The 19252-nt window shown below is 32.9% G+C and overlaps 3 protein-coding genes and 1 pseudogene across 3 annotated transcripts; all 4 read right to left on the bottom strand.

The window, feature by feature from the left end:
- Window positions 1–711: 711 nt before the first annotated feature.
- On the bottom strand, window positions 712–1328 carry LOC146907794 (F-box protein CPR1-like; annotated as a pseudogene).
- A 2696-nt stretch (window positions 1329–4024) lies between these two features.
- On the bottom strand, window positions 4025–7233 carry LOC146907793 (F-box/kelch-repeat protein At3g06240-like). Its single transcript, XM_085724986.1, has 4 exons — window positions 6860–7233; window positions 5483–6764; window positions 5140–5199; window positions 4025–4354 (listed from the first exon to the last, which is right to left on the bottom strand). Exons 2-3 carry the CDS (start codon window positions 6760–6762, stop codon window positions 5169–5171), a joined length of 1311 nt encoding a protein of 436 aa, XP_085581112.1. The 5' UTR covers window positions 6763–6764; window positions 6860–7233; the 3' UTR covers window positions 4025–4354; window positions 5140–5168.
- A 2733-nt stretch (window positions 7234–9966) lies between these two features.
- LOC146907792 (putative F-box protein At1g33530) lies at window positions 9967–12473 on the bottom strand. The gene is made up of 2 exons (XM_085726589.1): window positions 11041–12473; window positions 9967–10299 (listed from the first exon to the last, which is right to left on the bottom strand). The coding sequence occupies exons 1-2, from the start codon at window positions 12258–12260 to the stop codon at window positions 10263–10265; spliced, it is 1257 nt and encodes a 418-aa protein (XP_085582715.1). The 5' UTR covers window positions 12261–12473; the 3' UTR covers window positions 9967–10262.
- Window positions 12474–15301: 2828 nt separating this feature from the next.
- LOC146907791 (F-box/kelch-repeat protein At3g23880-like) lies at window positions 15302–17340 on the bottom strand. Its single transcript, XM_085726709.1, has one exon. It carries the CDS (start codon window positions 17274–17276, stop codon window positions 16080–16082), a length of 1197 nt encoding a protein of 398 aa, XP_085582835.1. The 5' UTR covers window positions 17277–17340; the 3' UTR covers window positions 15302–16079.
- Between the last annotated feature and the right edge of the window lie 1912 nt (window positions 17341–19252).

The raw sequence follows: 19252 nt of genomic DNA, 5'->3' as shown, positions 1-19252 counted from the left end.
TCCCGTTTAAAAAAAATCAGGCACGTAATTCATATACACAAATAAAAATGAACAAAATCAAAGTTGCTTTAATTAGAAGAAAAGAATGATGAAATAAAACCATGAGAGAACTACAAAAGTGTGAACTTATGAACTTCTAAAATACGAAAACATGGAGTATTTGCAAAAACTGATATATAGTTTGATATATAAACTTCAAAGTAATTCAAGATCCAAATCATAAAAATAATTACAAAGTAGTGGCTTCCTGCACAAAGATCAGATGCACAAGTTCCAACAAAATAACTTCTAAGAAGATGGAAAATTGTAAATTACTATTTCTAACTTTATATGTTTAGATACTAAAAAGCAATCTAACTGACATCCATCATCCCTTAACCAAGGTTGCTTTGTTTATTTGCGTCTTGTGATATCAAATGCTTTTCCTCTTCCTTTCTCCCTAGACTTTTCCACTAAACTTCTATGAAACATCGATAGTGCCCAATGTGCTTGGAGTTGGGGTAGCAGATCTAATATTAAATAAATACCCATTAGACTAGAAGTGAAAAAGCGAAACACTAAAAAAAATGTAACACAAACTCAAAATGTAAAAATGAATTCATAATTATCATAAGTGAATCAACATTCAAATGTAAACAAATAAATGTGTTGGCTACAACCACGATGACATGAATCCGAAAAAGAGAACATCTAAGAGAAACTTACTCTCAATCAAGGAACTGAAACCAAACTTTCTACGTAATCCATTGCCTGATCAAACCACTGTATGTGTTTTCTTACTTCGATTCTCCTTATTCTTTTATCTTTTAAATTATAGACAAATGCTGGTTGAGGGATTCATTTGCAAAAATCACCATATCACTATTTACATAAAGACATGCCAAACCATCATCAATATTTTGTATTTGAAGATTCTGGTAACTAATCTTAAATATTTGAGTCCAAGACTCTTGAACGCCGTACTCCTTCATTTGCCATAAAACCAATTTAGTTTTCTTGGAATCATGAGATAAACAAAGACTGTCCATGAGAACCCTAAGAACCGGCTGAAAAAATGGCACCTCATTGAACCCTGGAGGAGGCAGCAACTTCTTGTATGATTCCGTCGAAAGGTCAAGCGAAACAATCACAAATTCATATTGTTCAACATGAGTAATAGGCTTGTACATTGCCAACCAATTAATTGTCCCACTAAAATGCACACCATTATTAAGGCTGCATATTTGGCTTAGGCGTCTTCTATTCTGCAACAAATTAAGAGGAAACACAGGAAAGCTCTGAATATTTCTCCAACAATTATTACCCAGATTGAAAATTTTAACTTCCATGAAGCTTTGGTCCTTTTAATACGAAACGCCACAACCTTATAAGTTAAAGTTGAAGCATCATAACCAAAAGAGAACTTAAAACATGACAAACCAGAGCCGTTATCAGTGAAGGGAGGGGTGCTATAACATAACGACCCTAAATCTTTAGATCTTGTCCTGGTGGCAGGGTTCCAGAAACGGAACCAATTCTTTAAATGCATAACTGTTGGTGTCTGTCTTACTGAATGGAAAGACAAGCAGACCAACCCGTTACAGGAACCAATGACCCTACAACTATTCTTAAAATGATGGGATTCGTTGCTGGAAACGGTGATGGATGGATTTTTTAGCAAATGATGCACGGGGAAGGGTACAACTAACGTGATGTCTGGTTTAATCCCTTTCCAAGATAGCATGAGATGTGGGTTCTGCGACGATAATTTAAGGTGTTTTTGGACGAAGGTTGGATCGGAGATGAGAGTGTTCCATGCCTTGCTCACGCATTTAAGTTGCACGATGTTTTTAACACTAAACAGAGATATGATTTCAAAAACGAGATCGTTGGGGACGAGCAAAGTTTGCAATGATTCACTGCATCGGCTATGCTTTTTAAACGGAGGGGTATCCATCACAGTAACGGAGTTGAAGTTGAAAAAACCCTAACACAGAAAATCCTGAAATAGAAGTTGCGGCGAGAGTTTTTTTCTACATGCAATGCAGTGTTATATCTAAACTTTTTTCTAAATAGGCCAAAGTTGAGGGTTTGCGGGCCCAGGTGGTGACACAACAATCAAGATTTTCTAAACTAAGGTTTAAGAAAATCACGATTTTCTATACACTAGGTTTAGGTTTCTCAACCTCTCCTTTAAAAAAAAAACAACAAAAGGTTTCTCAACCTCTAAAAAAGGCAGAAGATAGCTTTCAAAATACCTTTTATATTTTAATAATATTATTTTTAAAATTATCATAATATCTATTTTTTTGACAAAATCAATATTTATTTAAAATTTATCGTTTGCACTTTTTAAGATGAAAACTTACTTCTTTCAACAAAAAAAAAAAGATGAAAAATTACTTACAAAACTATTATAATAAATTTCATTTAACATTTCTTTCTAAAGTCAATTCATTCAATCTTTGTTAGATAAGATTTTATTAAGTATAAGCCATCAATATCATAGTTGTCATTATGTTCTGATGAACGTTCAAGGGGAAGGCAATGTTCTTAAAAAATTTCAATTTCTACTTACCTTTATTTCTCAATACTAAATAGAAAATTATATATATCTTAATATGTTTTAAATTGTTCCAATCTAATTCAAAATGATGTAATTGCTTGATATAATATGTACAAAAGTCTCATCAAATTCCTTCAAAATAAAATCTTATTGAATTGTTTCTTTATACGTTTTTCATGAACCTAGGTGTTTTAGCAAAAATTATGGCATTTTCACACACACGGGCGCGCGCGCACACACACACGTTTAAGTTAAAAGACTTACACCAAATCCGAACCATTATAACCAATCAATCCTAAGGCTCGTAATGCCGCAACAAAGCAAAAATTGGAACAACAAAGTAGAGGATCACACGATCAGATGGAGATACCCAAACCTTCACTGTTCTCGTGTTTCCCCTTTCTTCTTCTCCTTGAAACCTTGAATTTTCAAGGATAAATTAATGTTATTTTAAAAAAGAATAAATTAATACCAATTATTTGGAGATTTTGATCACACCATATTAGGGATTCTTATAACACATCATTATACAGGGATTTGACCACACAATAATCCCATACTTTAGGTTAGGGATAATCCCAATAGTTGTTCTTGGCACTATTTGGATCTTACTCCTAATATGTCAATAGGGTGAAGAAAAAGGATAATAAATGGCTTATTAATGGATTATAGAAAGAGGATCACATTGGCCTTCATCACCAAAGTGATGTCGGCAGATGCAAAAGCTCGGAGATGAGAAATTGAGAAAAGGGGTCGTGTGATATTTTCTATTGAATTAGTTTTCACTTTGTTTTTGCATTGATGGAAAAATAGAATGTACGGTGCGTTCATTATTATGTGTTGAGATTTGATTATGTAATAATCTTTGTAGGAAGAAACAATAATTTGTTGGTGCTCGAGAACTTTCGCATTTCGGAAGTTGTTTGTGCTCCAAAAACTGGAAATAAACATAATGTGTTACATTTGCTTATTGGAAAAATAAAGAACCCAACACAAATTCAGCCTTCAAATGCAACTAAATTGCAGCGAGAAGAATCGGTCCCTTATTAAAATCAAACACCAACACCAGCACCATGCATACCAGCAAAGGAAACTGTTCAGAACAACAAAACAGAATGGCCAAATAGTATGCAGCATCTAAACTGCAGATTATGTGTCAAATCAAATGTTCAGGAAACCATGCTCAAACTCATTATTCTAAAAAAAATGCTAAATGGACACCAATTAAACTGTATTCACAGATCATAAAATAAAATAAAAATTGAACATACTTAACTTTTTGCTTATATTTAAGCTACTTGGTATCTACAGTAACACTCTTTAACCAAAACAAAAATCGATTACTAAAATTGCTTTAATTAGAGGAAAAGAATGAGATGAAATGAAAATCTTATGGGAGAGCCACAATAGTGTGAAATTGTGAACTTCTAAAACATGAAAACATCAAATATTGCATAAACTGATATATAAACATAAAAGTAATAATTAAAATCCAAGTTTAATTCAAAAAAGATTCAACATCCAAGTCATAAAAAAATAACAAAACAGTGGTGTCCTGCACAAAGATACTCGTCCCTGTAAAATAACATCTGGCATAATGTAAATTACTACTATTTCCTACTTTCTAGGTTTAGCTCCTAGAAAGTAATCTAACCGATTGTCTCATCCATAATCTCCTAACCAAGGTTGCTTAGTTTATCGCTGTCTTGTGATTCAAATGCTTCTCCTCTTCCTTTCTCCGCGGACTTTCTGAAAAACTTCCATGTAACATCGATAGTGCCCAATGTGCTTGGAGTTGGGGTCGCACATCTAATTAATATTAAAAAAATACACATTAGACTAGACGTGAAAAAGCGAAACAAGAAAATAAAATGTAAGCACAAATTCAAAAGTAAAAATGAATTCATAATGTTCATGAATGTATCAATATAAATTTGCTGAAATATGCTAAGTAGGGGAGGTCAACTCACTATGCACACAGTTTTATATTGCGATACTATATTTTGATACTAAGAGAGAACAAATAGAAAATTGAATGATGAAGTAAAAGCATTTGATTACATAAATGGTATGACAGAAGTAGAAATAAGAACCAGCAGTGTTGGGAGTAGAAGGAAGGATCTTTATTCTACTTAGATTTGGTCAGTACTCAAAAGTTAGAACATTCAAAGCATATAATTTCTCTTCTGCAACTGAAAATTTGCTTCCATCTTATTATTAAATCAACCTTTTACTGATACATTTGCAGAAACATAGGTAATATTAGTTCTCTTCCATCATATCATTAAATCTAATAATGTTTCTCCTGCACCTCAATTTGGAATAATGTATTGTCCTTACAAATCAAGTACCATTTCATTTATCCTTGAATCTTCTATCTAGTATAATAAAAATAAAAATCAAAACAAATTCATCCAATCTAGCAAGTTGTCAAATTAACCATTATCATTGGCAAATATATAATTTAACTATTAATAAATCAATCTAAGCCATCTTAAAAAAACCCCACACAATCTATTAGCACATAATGACAAGGATACATAAACAGCGAATTAAAACAAATTCAAATAAGTGAGCGTCTAAGAGAAACTTACTCTCAATCAACGAACTGACACCAAACTTTCTACGTAATCCTTTTCCTCCTCAGCGAACCACTGCATGAAATTTCTAATTTCAATTCTCTATACTGTTTTAACTTCTAAATTGTAGATAAACACCCAGTGACAATATTTATTGGCCAAAATTACCATATCACCATTTACATAAAGACACACCAAATAGAGAAACAAATTCATTCAATCCAATAGATTGCCAAACTATTAACAAATGACCAATAGATAAATCACTCACAAATGTTATTATAATATGACAGATTTTAAAACAACATGCAAAATTACCATATATTCAAACAATTGAAAATAGTATAAGAGTACTTACTTCCAATGAGTTGAAGTCGAAACCAAACTTTCAACGTAAGAGAACCGACATAGATTCTCAGAAATGCTAATTCTCTGAGCTCTATTTTCTCTATGATCATAGACAATTGCTTCATCATCTCCATAATAATCAACTATCCAGGTATCTCCAACCTTAGTGCGATTCAATGGAAACAACAATATCAAGGTATCTCCATTCTTAGAGAGATACAATGGCATCAACAGTGTGGTATTCAAATTATTATTGTCCATTGGAAGGTTATGCATTTCAAGATTAAAGTAGCCGATTCTAAATAGTTGAGTCCAAGACTCTTGAACTCCAAACTCATTCATTTTCCAAATGACAAATTCAGTTTTCTTAAAATCATGCGAAAAGCAAATGTGGTCCGAAAGAACTTGAAGAGTTGGCTGAAAACATCGCACCTCATCAAAATTGGAAGGCAACAAAAGCTGAATGGTTGTTTCGGTCGAAAGATCAAGGGAAACAATCACGAATTGATCAACATGAGTAATAGTCTCGTAATCATAACGACGATTAAAATAGTTCTGAATAGCCAATGAGTAAACAGTGCCACTCAAATGCACAACACTATTCCCAAAAATCAAAGGGAAATTGTTAATATTTCTCCAACAATTATCATCATCCAAATTGAGAACACTGACCTGACTTCTTAACGGACCGTTGTTGTCTTTATCTTGTTCTAAGCGAAACTCCAGCACCTTGTAAGTTCCAGTTAAAACGTCACAACCAAAAGTGAAACTCGCAACGTTTGAGAGAGACTCATGAAGGCGACAGTCGTATCGAGTCCCAAATGTTTTAGATCTTGTACCAGTGGCAGGGTTCCATATATAAAACCAGTACCTAAGATACTTCCTATTCCATTTCCTGTAAAGTAGGCATAGCAATCCGTTACAGGAACCAATCACCTCCATGGGATTTGAATTCACACAACCGCGGCAACTGTCACCGGAAGGATTAAACGACCGATTCTCGAGCAAACGACGCACAGGTAAGGTCTTGACATTACTCATAATGTAATCGTAAAGTCGATTTGTGAGAATGAGGTGTTGGTTTTGAAAGGAATTCTTAAGGTGTTTTTTAACGAACTTTGGATCAGAAATAAGAGAGTTTAATGACTTGCTAAGGCATTTGAGTGGCAAGAGGGTTTGGACGTCAAGGAATGCTAGGATTTCGACGATGAGATCATCGGGAAGGAACTGTTCCGTTGATGAAAGGGCATTGGATTGAGGTCTCTTCTTAATCGGAGGGGAATCCATCATAGCTGTGACATTGAAGTTGAATAAACCTTAACAGTTGTGCGACAATAAGAACAGAAATGAAACAGTACACAAATTCATCAGAAACACGAGAACGTACCTTGAGTGATCTTCTTAACAAGAGAAGTTGTTACATTGAAGTTGAACGATGGGTTGACGTTGAAGTATTGATTGACACCAACAATACTTCATGCTGCAAATCAGTTATGCGATTTCAAGAGAAACCCTAACCTAACAATGCGGCAAGTTCTAAGCGTGATGTAATGACTCTTGTAAATGGGTTAAATTTGGAGATATGCGGGCCCATGAGGTAACACCAAGGGAAATTGTTCAATAGGCCCCTTGAAATACTTATAGGCACCTCAAATTTCTGGAAAATGTTCCTTTGGGGACGTATAACGGAAGGGTTAGGAGGGGTTGTATGTAACATGAACTCGGTGCTAATTAAACTTTACAACATTCAGGACAACAATTTTTTGGAAAAAATCATTTGTATGAACCAATGTTTTGTCGAAAACTCAGTGACATATTTGAGTTTATTATTATTTTTTTTGTTGTAGATGTGGTTTCCTAACTTTCTGTACAACTAAGAATTGGTCATACTAAAGATTTCGAAGGATGAGATTTTAGTTAAAAAAAAATGTTTGGATAAAGACTTGTGAAATTTTCACCCTTCGATCATTTCCAATTTTTTATATCATGCTCTCATTGAGTTCTAGTGACTAAACCTTTCTTTTTATTTCATTTTTAGTTTTTCAAAATAGGAATCTTGTGTACCTAAAAATTTATTCTTTGTGATAGGTCTCTATCTTGAATGGTGGACTGGATGGTCATTTTTGCGATTTATATACGATGCTGCTAGGTATAATATTTGTTCTTCTCTTTTGAAGTGTAAAAATTATGAGATAGGTTTTATACACTTTGTAATAATTAATTTGCATTTAGAGATGTTCTGAAAGTGTTCTAGATATTACCAAAATATTTCAGTATTTCAGAGAGGTGTATTTGTTATAGTTTATTAGGATTGTCCGGCTAAATATATGATGAGTCAATGTTAGCCTTGTGTACCAATCATAACCTGAGATTGGGTCCTGACAACTCTCCATACCCAATGTTTGAATCACACAAGTAAATAACCGTTTCTATAAGATGATATATAAGTTAATATATCATATATGAAATTCAAAATAAAAAAAGATCCAATTCATAAATTAAAATGAGAAAAATATGGTTAGCTATAAGAAGTTCAAGTTCTTAGACCCTCAAAAGTAAAATATAATCAAGAATACGACAGAAAAAAATATATTAGTATTTCCTAGTTCATATGATTTGATCAAGTTCTCAAATGTTTATATGTATGAATGCTTTTGAACAATAGGATTTCCACAAGGAAAACTTGACTCGTTGTGGAATGTGAATTCTGTGGGAATGTTTGGATTCGTGTTTTAAATTGGCTTCGTACTGTGTTGTTCCTTGTTCTCCTTCCAATCATGCTCTTCAGTTTGAAGGTTCGTTTTGTTTTCTAAAAAGGTGTGTATCTGTCTACGTTTGATATAATTGGCTTACGTTTGGATTTTTGGGAAGGAGAATAATTCCATAATTTTCCATCATAAGGAGTTAACGTTAGTTCACTTAGTGGTTAAAAGCCACGGATTTGAATTTATCGTTTGAATTAAATTTTTTGAAGAATGGTCCTTCTGTATGTATTCGATTTACAACTTTGTGATGGGTTCTCTCGTGATCTTGTTTTGATTGAATTAACTATAAATCAGAGCATAATTGTTATATTTCTGCACTTCAAATACAATCAAGAAGATAGAAAAATAAAAATATCATTATTTCATAGTAGATGATCAAGAAATACACAAAATCACAAAAGAAAACAAATGAATATGCATAATTAAAATGGTCAAAAGTGTGGTTAAAAACAAAGTAGCAGCAGCCTTCAACCATGATGTCATGAAGCTGAGCATGTACAGCATGCTATGCTAGGCCTAGGGTGGTGTCATTAAAATAGATTCTATTGCAATATGTATGTGCTCGAACTGGAGTAAATAAAACAAGATCAAGAATAATATGTGCACATCTATCTATTTAACATAAATGACAAATAGAAAGCTGAGTTTTGAACAGATTACAATCACTATGTTTATCTGATGTATATGTAATACAATTTTGAAGCAAATGGAACTACTACAGCATTAAGGTTTCAGTTGTATTTAACATTTTTTATAGTCAAGGTATGCCCTTTCCAGTTCCCTTAGGTGCTCTTTGAACAACAGGAACAACATTAACATCAGAAGTGAACCTTTTCTTCTGTCTTTCTATAAAATAGAATATCTCCATGTCTCTCTTATTATGGTGTAACTTTAGATGGGCATACAAGCTTTTTTAGTGTAACTGTAATGTGTGTCTGTTGATTTCATGACACCAAAATAACATAATTTATGAAAAACAAAAGTAATCCTACTAGTAGTACTATTATTTTTCTAGGATTGGTAGTAGATTTATCATGAAAACGATTGTTAAATCTTTCTTGTCTGATAATTAAAAGATACATCTAGAAAATAAATACTTTGAATTCACCATATACTTGGAAAGTTCACAAGAAACAATCAAAATAAATAGTAGTACTAAAAAGAACAGGTGATATCAAGAGAAGCCAAGAAATTAGAATTCCCCTCTAACATATTTGCTAATAGTCCTAAAACCAGCTAATGTCTCTAGAATAAGTGACTCCTTCATGCCATAATTTTCAAAACAACATCAGAACTAACATTCACGTAGCAAAAGGTTAACTTCCTATTGCAAAATCAAAACCTAACAGATTGTACCATCCCTTATCCTCAAGATCGATATCACTTATTTTCTCCCCCCCATAACGGAATGGGATTTCCTATAGCAACAGCAGGGTGTTGTAATCAAAGTTAGCCGAGATCAAAACTGTACAGCCGAGATCCTTTTAATTAAAAAGACATAGTTATCAATCTTAATTGTTTGATCTCAGATTAATGGGGGAGATCGAAAACAGAATGAAACAGCGTGCGTTTATTACAGCGGCAAATATGTGTCCCGTCGTAACAAATGATTTCATCTTCCTATGTATCTCCAATTTCACTCTCATCTCTGATTTTTGAATCAAACAAGTAAACAACCATTTGCGCATGGATGATATGTAAGTTAATATATCAAATATGAACTTCAACATAAATAAGGATCCAAGTCGTAAATTAAAATGGGACAATTGTGGATGGCAGTATAAAATCCATGTTCCCAAACCCTCAAAAATAAAATTAAATAAAGAAGATAGCAAAATGAAGAGTACTATTTCCTATGATTTGATCATAGTACAGAATGAAAATCTAACAAATTGTACACCATGCATCATACCGAAGATCAATTATCTATTTTGTTCCCTGGTAACAAATGCATTCTTCTTCTTCCTCTGTATCTCCAACTTCATTCTCATCCCCCATTTAGATAGAGTTTCTTTCCACAATTCCTTAAATAGCCAATGTGCTTGGAGTTGGTCTTGCAAACCTATAATTCAAAAATATCCATTAGTCTTGAAGTAAAACATAAAACAAAAGCACAGAAGAAAAAAAATGAATGCATAATGAAAGCAGTCAAAAGTTTTGTTAAAAGGAAAGCAGTATCAACCTTCAACCATGAATATCAATATCAATAGATTCTATTGCAATATCAATATCATTATCATTAGGTATACATGAATGTGCTTGAACTAGATAGCTTAAATAAAATTAATTTGCAAAAGTATTTAGCTTAAATGACAAATTGATAGCTGATCACTATGTTCATTTAATGTACATGTAATACAATGTTGAAGCAAATGAAATTAATATAGTATGAAGAATTGAAATAATATTTGTTTTTCAAGGGATTTTTCTTAGCATATCAATGGATTGTCATTTATCAGTAGATCTATAGATGTAGTAATTATTGTGTCCTATTTCCCACCTTCCACTTTGTTTTATCGAAGGTTTCTTATCACCGCAACAATGTTAGTTTCCTTCGTATTTAACATTTTTTGTATTATCTAACAAGGAATTAACTTGTTTTATGAGAATCATCTTCTAGTTAATAATAATTAATATAAAACCAAAACAAACTCATTCATTCTATCCAATCGATTGCCAAACTATTAACAATGACCAAAAGACAATCATTCATCTATGTTATTATAACATGACAAAGACCGAAAAACAACATGCATGAATTACCACATATTCAAACAATAAAAAATATTAGGAAAGAACTTACTTCCAATGAGTCGAAGTTGACACCAAACTTTCAACGTATGAGAACCGACATAGATTGTAAGAAGTTCTAATTCTCTCTGCTCTATTTTCTCTTTGATCATAGATAACTGCTTCATCACCTCCATAATAATCCAATATCAAGGTATATCCATTCTTAGAGAGATACAATGGCATCAACAATGTAGAATTCAAGTAATTATCCATTGGAAGGTTATGCATTTCAAGATCAAAGTATCCAATTCTAAATAGTCGAGTCCAAGACTCTCGAACTCCAAACTCATTCATTTTCCAAATAACAAATTCAGTTCTCTTGAAATCGTGCGAAAAGCAAATGTGGTCCGAAAGAACTTGAAGAGTCGGCTGAAAACATGGCACCTCATCAAAATCGGAAGGCAACAAAAATTGCATGGTTGTCTCGGTCGAAAGATCAAGGGAAACAATCATGAATTGATTAACATGAGTAATAGTCTCGTAATCATAAGAATCAACAGCCAAGGAGCAAAAAGTGCCACTCAAATGCACGACACTATTCCCAAGAATCAAAGGGAAATTGTTAATATTTCTCCAACAATCATCATCATCCAAACTGAGAACTCTGACCTTACTTTTCAATGAAGGGTAGCTTCTTTCATCTGGGCGAAACTCCAGCACCTTGTAAGTTCCAGTTAAAATGTCACAACCAAAAGCGAAATTCGAAGCTTCTGATACAGGCTCACGAAGGGAATAGTCAAATCGAGTCCCAAATGGTGCAGATCTTGTACCGGTGGCAGGGTTCCATATATAAAACCAGTACCTAACATACCTCCCATTCCTCCCATTCCAAGTATTGTACAGAAAGCATAGCAATCCGTTGCAAGAACCAATTAGCTCCATGCGATTGGAATTCATACCACCACGGTGACAGTCACCGGAAAAAGTAAACGGCTGATTCTCCAGCAAACGACGAACGGGTAAGGTCTTGACACTACTCATAACGTATTCTGATTTTTTTTCTGTGAGAATGAGGTGTGGGTATTGAGAAGAATTTTTAAGGTGTTTTTTAACGAACTCTGGATCGGAAATAAGAGAGTATATTGATTTGCTAAGACATTTGAGGGGAAAGAGGGTTTGGACGTCAAGGAATAACAGGATTTCGACGATTAGATCGTCCGGAAGGAACTGTCCTCTCGGCTGCAGTGCATTGGATTCAAGTTGCTTCTTATTTGGAGCGGAATCCATCATAGCAGTGATATTGAAGTTGAAAAAAAAAAAACCTAACAGTTGAAGAACAGAAACGAAACAGTACAGTAAATCATTAGAAACACGGGATCGTACCTTGAGTGATCTTCATAATAGAAATGATATCCATCATAGCATGGCATAGCAGTTGTTACATTGAAGTTGAAAAATGGGTTCACGTTGAATTATTGATTGACACAGATCAATGAAAGCAAATCAGTTGTGCAACAATGGAAAACCCTAACATAAGATTGCGGGAAATTCTTTGCTTGATGTTATAATTCTCTTGAAAATGGGCAAATTCTCCCTCTCGATAATCAATTCATTTGTTTTTGATTAGAATGAAGTTCAGGTTAACTGTTCAACAAAGATCGACATTGGTAAAAGGTGATTATGTTGTGTGTTGTGTCGCGACTGTGTTTTCACTTTGTTGATTATACTTTATTCCATGTGTTGTCAGTTTAACGTGGAATAGTTAGAAAAATTCAATATTCACCATTGATTTGATCAGATGGCTTTCTTTTCTTTGATTGTGTGACTGCATCATTTTTATGACCGCAGTGAATCACAATTATAATTATTCATCAACTTTTTGAACTACTTATTCTGCCAATAATGCATAACTTGTACTTGACCTTTTTTTTTTGAAGGAAAACTTGTACTTGACCTATTGGTGTCTCCGTATAACCACTTTATTATTATTTTTATTTTTATTCTTTTTCTTAATGATGATGCTTATTTTTTTTTTAGAGAAATAATATTTATACAACCCACTGTTTGGTGGGTTTGGCGTTATCGAAATCTCGCGTGTCTTAACAACGAGACTTGAACTCTTAATCGCCTCTCCTACAACATTCACAATATGGTAGATTCTTTCAATCTTTATTTCAAAAATTATTCTCAAATTGCACAGGTTGACAGATTCATTAGATGAAATAATGATAATTATTCTTGTCCCATTCTTAATGTCGATGGTAGTTGATTGGGAACACCTTGGGAGTTGGTTTTGGTGGAATTATCTGAAATAGTGCAGGATACTATTTATCAGATTTTTCTGGCTGCATCAATGTTTCTTCTGACATTCTGTATGTTGAGCTTTACGCTATCTACCAAGGGCTTATTTTGGCAAAAAGCTTGAATATAATTGAGCTTGTTTGCTATACTGACTCCTTGCATTGTATCAACCTCCTCAAGGGGCCACCAATAAGATACCATGTTTATGCTCTCTTGATTCAAGATGTTAAGGATTTAATTGAGCAAAGTAATTTCATTGTTTGCCATACTCTTAGAGAGGGAAATCATTGTGCGGACTTCTTTGTTAAACTTGGAGCTAATTCAGATACTGAGCTGCTCTACCATGGTTCTCCTCCAGATGATCTCTTGCATCTTTTAGGATGGACGCAGTTGGAACCCTCTACTCTAGAGAGTAGTTCCTTCTGTTTTTTTTTTCTCTTGTCTTTTTCTTTCTTCCTTTTGATGTTTTTTCCTTTTGTCTTTTGCCTTGCAAGCAAAAAATACTCAATTTATTTTTTTACTTTCTCTCTCTGTTTGCATTATGAAATTTTACTAGATATTACCAAAATATTTTAGTATTTCAAAGAGGTGCATATGTTATAGTTTATTTATTAGGATTGGTTGACTAAATATATGATGAGTCAATGTTAGCCTTATGTACCAATAATAACCTAAGATTGGGTCCTGACAACTCAACATACCCAATTTTCATTAAGGGTATTCTCCTTTGTGTGTTTACTTCTCCCTATCATAGAAGGCAATCCAAGATATTTACCAGTGCCTAACATATGAGGAACATCTAGAGTAGTGGCAATAAGATTCTTGAGTTCATTTGAAGTGTTGTGACTACAAAATAACTTTAATTTTTATAAATTAATGGCTTGTCCCAAAGCCTCTTCATAGATACTTAAAATGTTTTTCATAACAACCATCTCTCTTTCAGAGGTTTTAAAAAATAGAAAACAGTCATCCGCAAAGAGATGATCTGAAATAACTGGTGCACCTGTGCATATCATAGAACCTCTGATGTCATTACGACGCTCAACTTCACAAATTAAGGAGGAAAGGCCTTCACTACAAATGAAAAAAAGGTTAGGTGAAAGAGGATGATCACCTTGTCTAAGACCATGACCTGGGGCAAAAGGAACTACATATGTTCCTTTAACCAGAACTTAATAGGTTACCATCTCAACACATAACATAATCCAACTAACCCAACAAGATGAAAATCCCTTTTGAACCATAATATCACGCAAATATTCCTAGTCTATCCTGTCATATACTTTACTAATATTCCTAGTTTACCTTGGACGAAAGCTGTATGGATAATAGATATACACCTATCCTACACCTGTTTAAGTCTATTTGTAAGAACCTTGGCTACAATCTTATACACAACATTGCAAAGAGTAATAGGCTGTGAATCCTTTTTATTAGAAATTGTGTGGTTCTATATACAAAGTTTCTTTAAGACACACTGCGAAAGAGGGTGAGAGGGTTGGGTATGTGGAAACTTACAAACCTATATGGGGTTTCAAACCCAGAAAAAGATATGGGTTGCCTTGAGGGAAGGAATACAATTTGGGTTGTGCCTATACCGTTAGATTTGGAATAAAAGCATTAAAAAGAAAAGTTCAAACTCTGACCCCTGCATATTTTTTGCATTGTCCCTATCAATTGAGTTAAGCTCACGGGTACGATAAATCTAGTAATTTAAAATGACAAATCAACAGAAATTTCATTGTATATACACATCATAAAACATCTATCGAAACAAGTGGGAATGAATGCAAGGATAGAACTACAGGGTCAATTCTTACTTGATCACAAACCTAAATATAAATGTTTTAGGCATACACACATGAATGAATAAATGTAAAAGAAAATATAATTAAACAAAGTTATTTTTTAAATTAATAAACAATATATACTTTGATGTGTGTGCGCCTAAATCATTTTTATTTAGGCTTGTGTCCATGTAGGTGTTGCTCGAACTACAGAACATGATCAAACTTCAAAACTAATGGATTTGACTTTTCAAAAGAAGAGACTTTTAAAACACATAAGCATCAACATTTTTAAGTCAAACAGTTAACGAAAAATTCCCACATACTGATATATGTAAGATGATAGTTCATATATGAACATCAAAGTAATTCAAATCCAAATCATCATAAAACAAAATTACAAAAACACTGGCATCCTAGACAAAGATCAGATTATCATCCCTTGTTCACAATAACATCAAAGTAATTACTGGTTCTCTCGTCCATCATTCCCAAGACAATGTCGCTTAATTTACCCCGGCCCTATGACATCAAATGATTTTCCTCTTCTTTTGTATCTCCAACTCCATTTGCAATTTCACTTCTATCCCCTATATTAAAAAAATACACATTAGAATAGAAGTGAAAAAGCAGAACACGAAAGTAAAAAATGAAACCATAATGCTCATAAGTGAAGACAAATGAATTCAATGTAAATTTGTTGTAACTGAGTCTGAAGTAAATGAAATCAATATAAGTTTGCATATACATGTCACTAGCTAAAATAGTTGTTGTAAAATATGCTATGTTCTGGGAAGTTAAATTGTCATGCATGGTTTTATTTGTGATACTAAGAGAGAACCTGAATATAAGGCAGCCCTTGCGTACATATAATCTTTTAAACTGAAGATCACACAATCTTAACAATAAATATAAAATGAAAATAAATTCGATCAATCTAGTACATTGTCAAAACATTATTGTCGACCATGCATAGTCAATTATACAATCCAATAGTATTAAATTATAGAGAAACTTACTTTCAAGGAACTGCCACCAAGCTTTCTACATAATCATTTGCATGATAGAACCACTCTATGTAATTGGTAATTCTAATATACTCCATTATTTTATCTCTTAAATTATAGATCATTGCTGATTGGCCAAGTTGATTTGCTATTATCACAATATCACCATTTTTATAAATGCAAACCATTGGAAAAGCATCACCAAATTGAAGACTCTGGTAACTAATCTTAAACAATTTAGTCCAAGACTCTTGAACCCCATACTCCTTCATCTGCCATAAAACAAATTCACTTTTCTTGGAATCATGAGAAAAACAAAGACTTTCCATCAAAACTTTAAGAACCGGCTGAAAGCATGGCACCTCGTCAAATCCTTGAGGCAGCAGCAACGGCTTGTATGTCTCCGTGGAAAGATCAAGAGAAACAATCACAAATTGTTTAACATTTGTAATAGACTCATACTTATAAAGAGAATAGAAATACTCGTGAATAGCTAACCAATTAATAGTGCCACTTAAATGCATTCCACCGTTAAGACTAGTATTACTATCATCCAACCAATTAAGAGGAATCAGTGGAAAACTTTGAATATTTTTCCAACGGTTACCACCAAAATTGAAAACTTTAACCTCACTTTTTGGCTTCACTGAATCTTTATTCTCTACAACACGATAAGCTACAATCTTATAAGTTTTCGTTGAATCATGATAACCAAAGGCAAACTTAAAAAGCTCTAAATGACGGTTATTATGATCTTGTGGGATTCTGCAACGAAACGACCCTAATTCTGCAGATAATTTTCTAGTTGAAGGGTTCCAAAGATGGATGGAGTAGTATTGATGTGGTATATCAAGAAATTTGGAAAACAGGCACATCAAACCGTTGCAGGAACCGGCAATATGACAACCATACTTCAAATAATATGAATTGTCGTTATGACCAAAGATGAGTGAATTTTCTATTAAACGGTGGAAGGGGATGGGTAAGACAAGGTAACGATTGTTGTTTCTCGACAATAATGTGAGGTGTGGGGTTTGTGAAGACTTCTTAAGATGCTTCTCAATGAAGGCTGGATTGGAAATGAGAATGTTCCATGACTTGCTCACACACTTGAGTTGCACGATCGTTTTCACACTAAGAAAAGACAGGATTTCGGCGATGAGTTCATCAGGAAGGAACGTCGGTGGTGGGGCGCTTGGAAGGACATCCATCAAAGCATCAAAGTAACCCACTTGGTTTGATGTGGTGGTGTCAGCTTCAATTCTCCCGATGCCAATTTCAGTGATTTAGTCTGCCTTCTTAAAAAAAATAAAAAATTAGATCAGCATAGTGCTAAAGTTGAAAATGAACCACAGACCAAAAAAAAAAGTAGAAGAAGAAGAAAACACAAATGTATACTTTTTTTTTTAATATATGTCACGGAAACATGCAATTCTGATAGGTATACAACAGCAATATACCAATATTTTGGTGGTACGTATAACTAAGATATAAATAGCTATACACTGGAAATAGAATAGAATAACGTAATATTTGAATTCAATTCAGTCAAAAAATTACATAGATTTTGAATTAATTCCCAAAAAAAATAAAATAAAGGGCAGGATGTGGGAATATATTAGAAATGGAATAGGATAAAATAAGATTTTAAAATCAGTATAAAAAAATACATGTATGTTTGTTTCTTTGACTAACGAGTTAGGTATATTTTTAATAATTTGAATAGACTGAATTAGAAATCAATAAACAAATTCGACTAAAAGTCATCCCCAGATTAACATTTTCATATAAGAATAATTTTTATTTTTGTTAATTCTCATGTTCTTAAGATAATCGTCTCTAGTAATCCAGAATTTTACCTAACGGTAAGTAAAATTGGTCTTGTTCAACTCAAGAACCAAATTTGATGATTTATCTCGAATGATTCAGACTTTGATAGAGTTCATTAACCTATTGAGTTTAATTACTTGGTTTAAATAATTTCTTTGTTACTATGAGTAAAAATTAAAAAGGAATTAATTTATCCGTATCATATGAAAATGTTAGAGACTAGAATTCATTTTGTTATCAAAGATTGAATAAGGCAGCCAGAAAGTTATGATATATTATTGTAACAATATCATTTTGATATGGGGTTCAAGTTCTCTTCCTGAACAATTTCTCCTTTGATATGGTTCATTAACCATTTGAACCCCAATTATTTGGTTCATGAATTGTATCTTTAAAACAAAAAGTGAGTTTTTTTTTTTTTTTTTACGGAAAATAACAGTATTTGATGGTTTACCTAAGAATAAACCAGAAATATAATAGGATAAAAGAAAACTTTTGAATTCAATTCAGTCAACAATAATATAGATTTTGAAATTCCACAACAAAAAAGTTTAGATTTTGAAATAATTAGAATTTATACATTTTAAATATTAAAAGTTATGGTATGGGGATATTTTAGAAATAAAATAGGATAAATTAAGAATTCGAATTTAGTAAGAAAAATAATAAGTATTTTTTCTTTGACTAACGAATTAGGTATGTTTTTACTAAATTGAATAAACTTTTAATGAAATCAATAAATTTCTTTTGACTAAAAGTCCGTATTAACATAGTCATGTGAGGATAAATTAGTTTCTTTGTTGAGATGAATTAATTTAAATTAAAACGAGATTATTCTGTCTCCCGTGTAAAAATGTTAGAGTTCGGCTATTTTTTGTTTTTTAATAAACAAAAGCACATATCTTCAAAAATAAATAAATAAATAAATAAATAAATAAATAAATAAACAAACAAAAGCACATGTCAATTTCTGATTTAAAAAAAAAAATAATAAAAAGGGTCAGTTTTCAAGTTTGGTCAGGATCTCAAACTCTTTAATTTAGCTAAAACCAGTTGAACTATTCAACCTCTGACTAATTGTTGCATGATAAGTTGTATTAGAAGTGCCTCTAATAGAAGAGACTTTTTTTTTTTAAGAAAGTAAATTGAAGTGCAACTGAGATCTCAACGGTCCAAACATCATTTGTAGCACCTCAACAACTTATGCACCAAAATAAATTTGTTAAAGAGTTGACTCAATCGCAATGTCATGAGTTTAACTCCTATTGCTAGCGTGAGGACATATTTGGTGGAGGATCCGCAAACAACCTTTATTAGGGCTCATTTAGCCTATAGACCTGCTCTAACCCTAGTTAAC

The sequence above is a fragment of the Medicago sativa genome, chromosome 7 (genome assembly GCF_051527215.1).
Source record: "Medicago sativa cultivar Bolivia chromosome 7, Bolivia_mono, whole genome shotgun sequence".
Lineage (NCBI taxonomy): Eukaryota > Viridiplantae > Streptophyta > Magnoliopsida > Fabales > Fabaceae > Medicago > Medicago sativa.
This window is presented reverse-complemented; position numbering and strand designations above follow the sequence as displayed.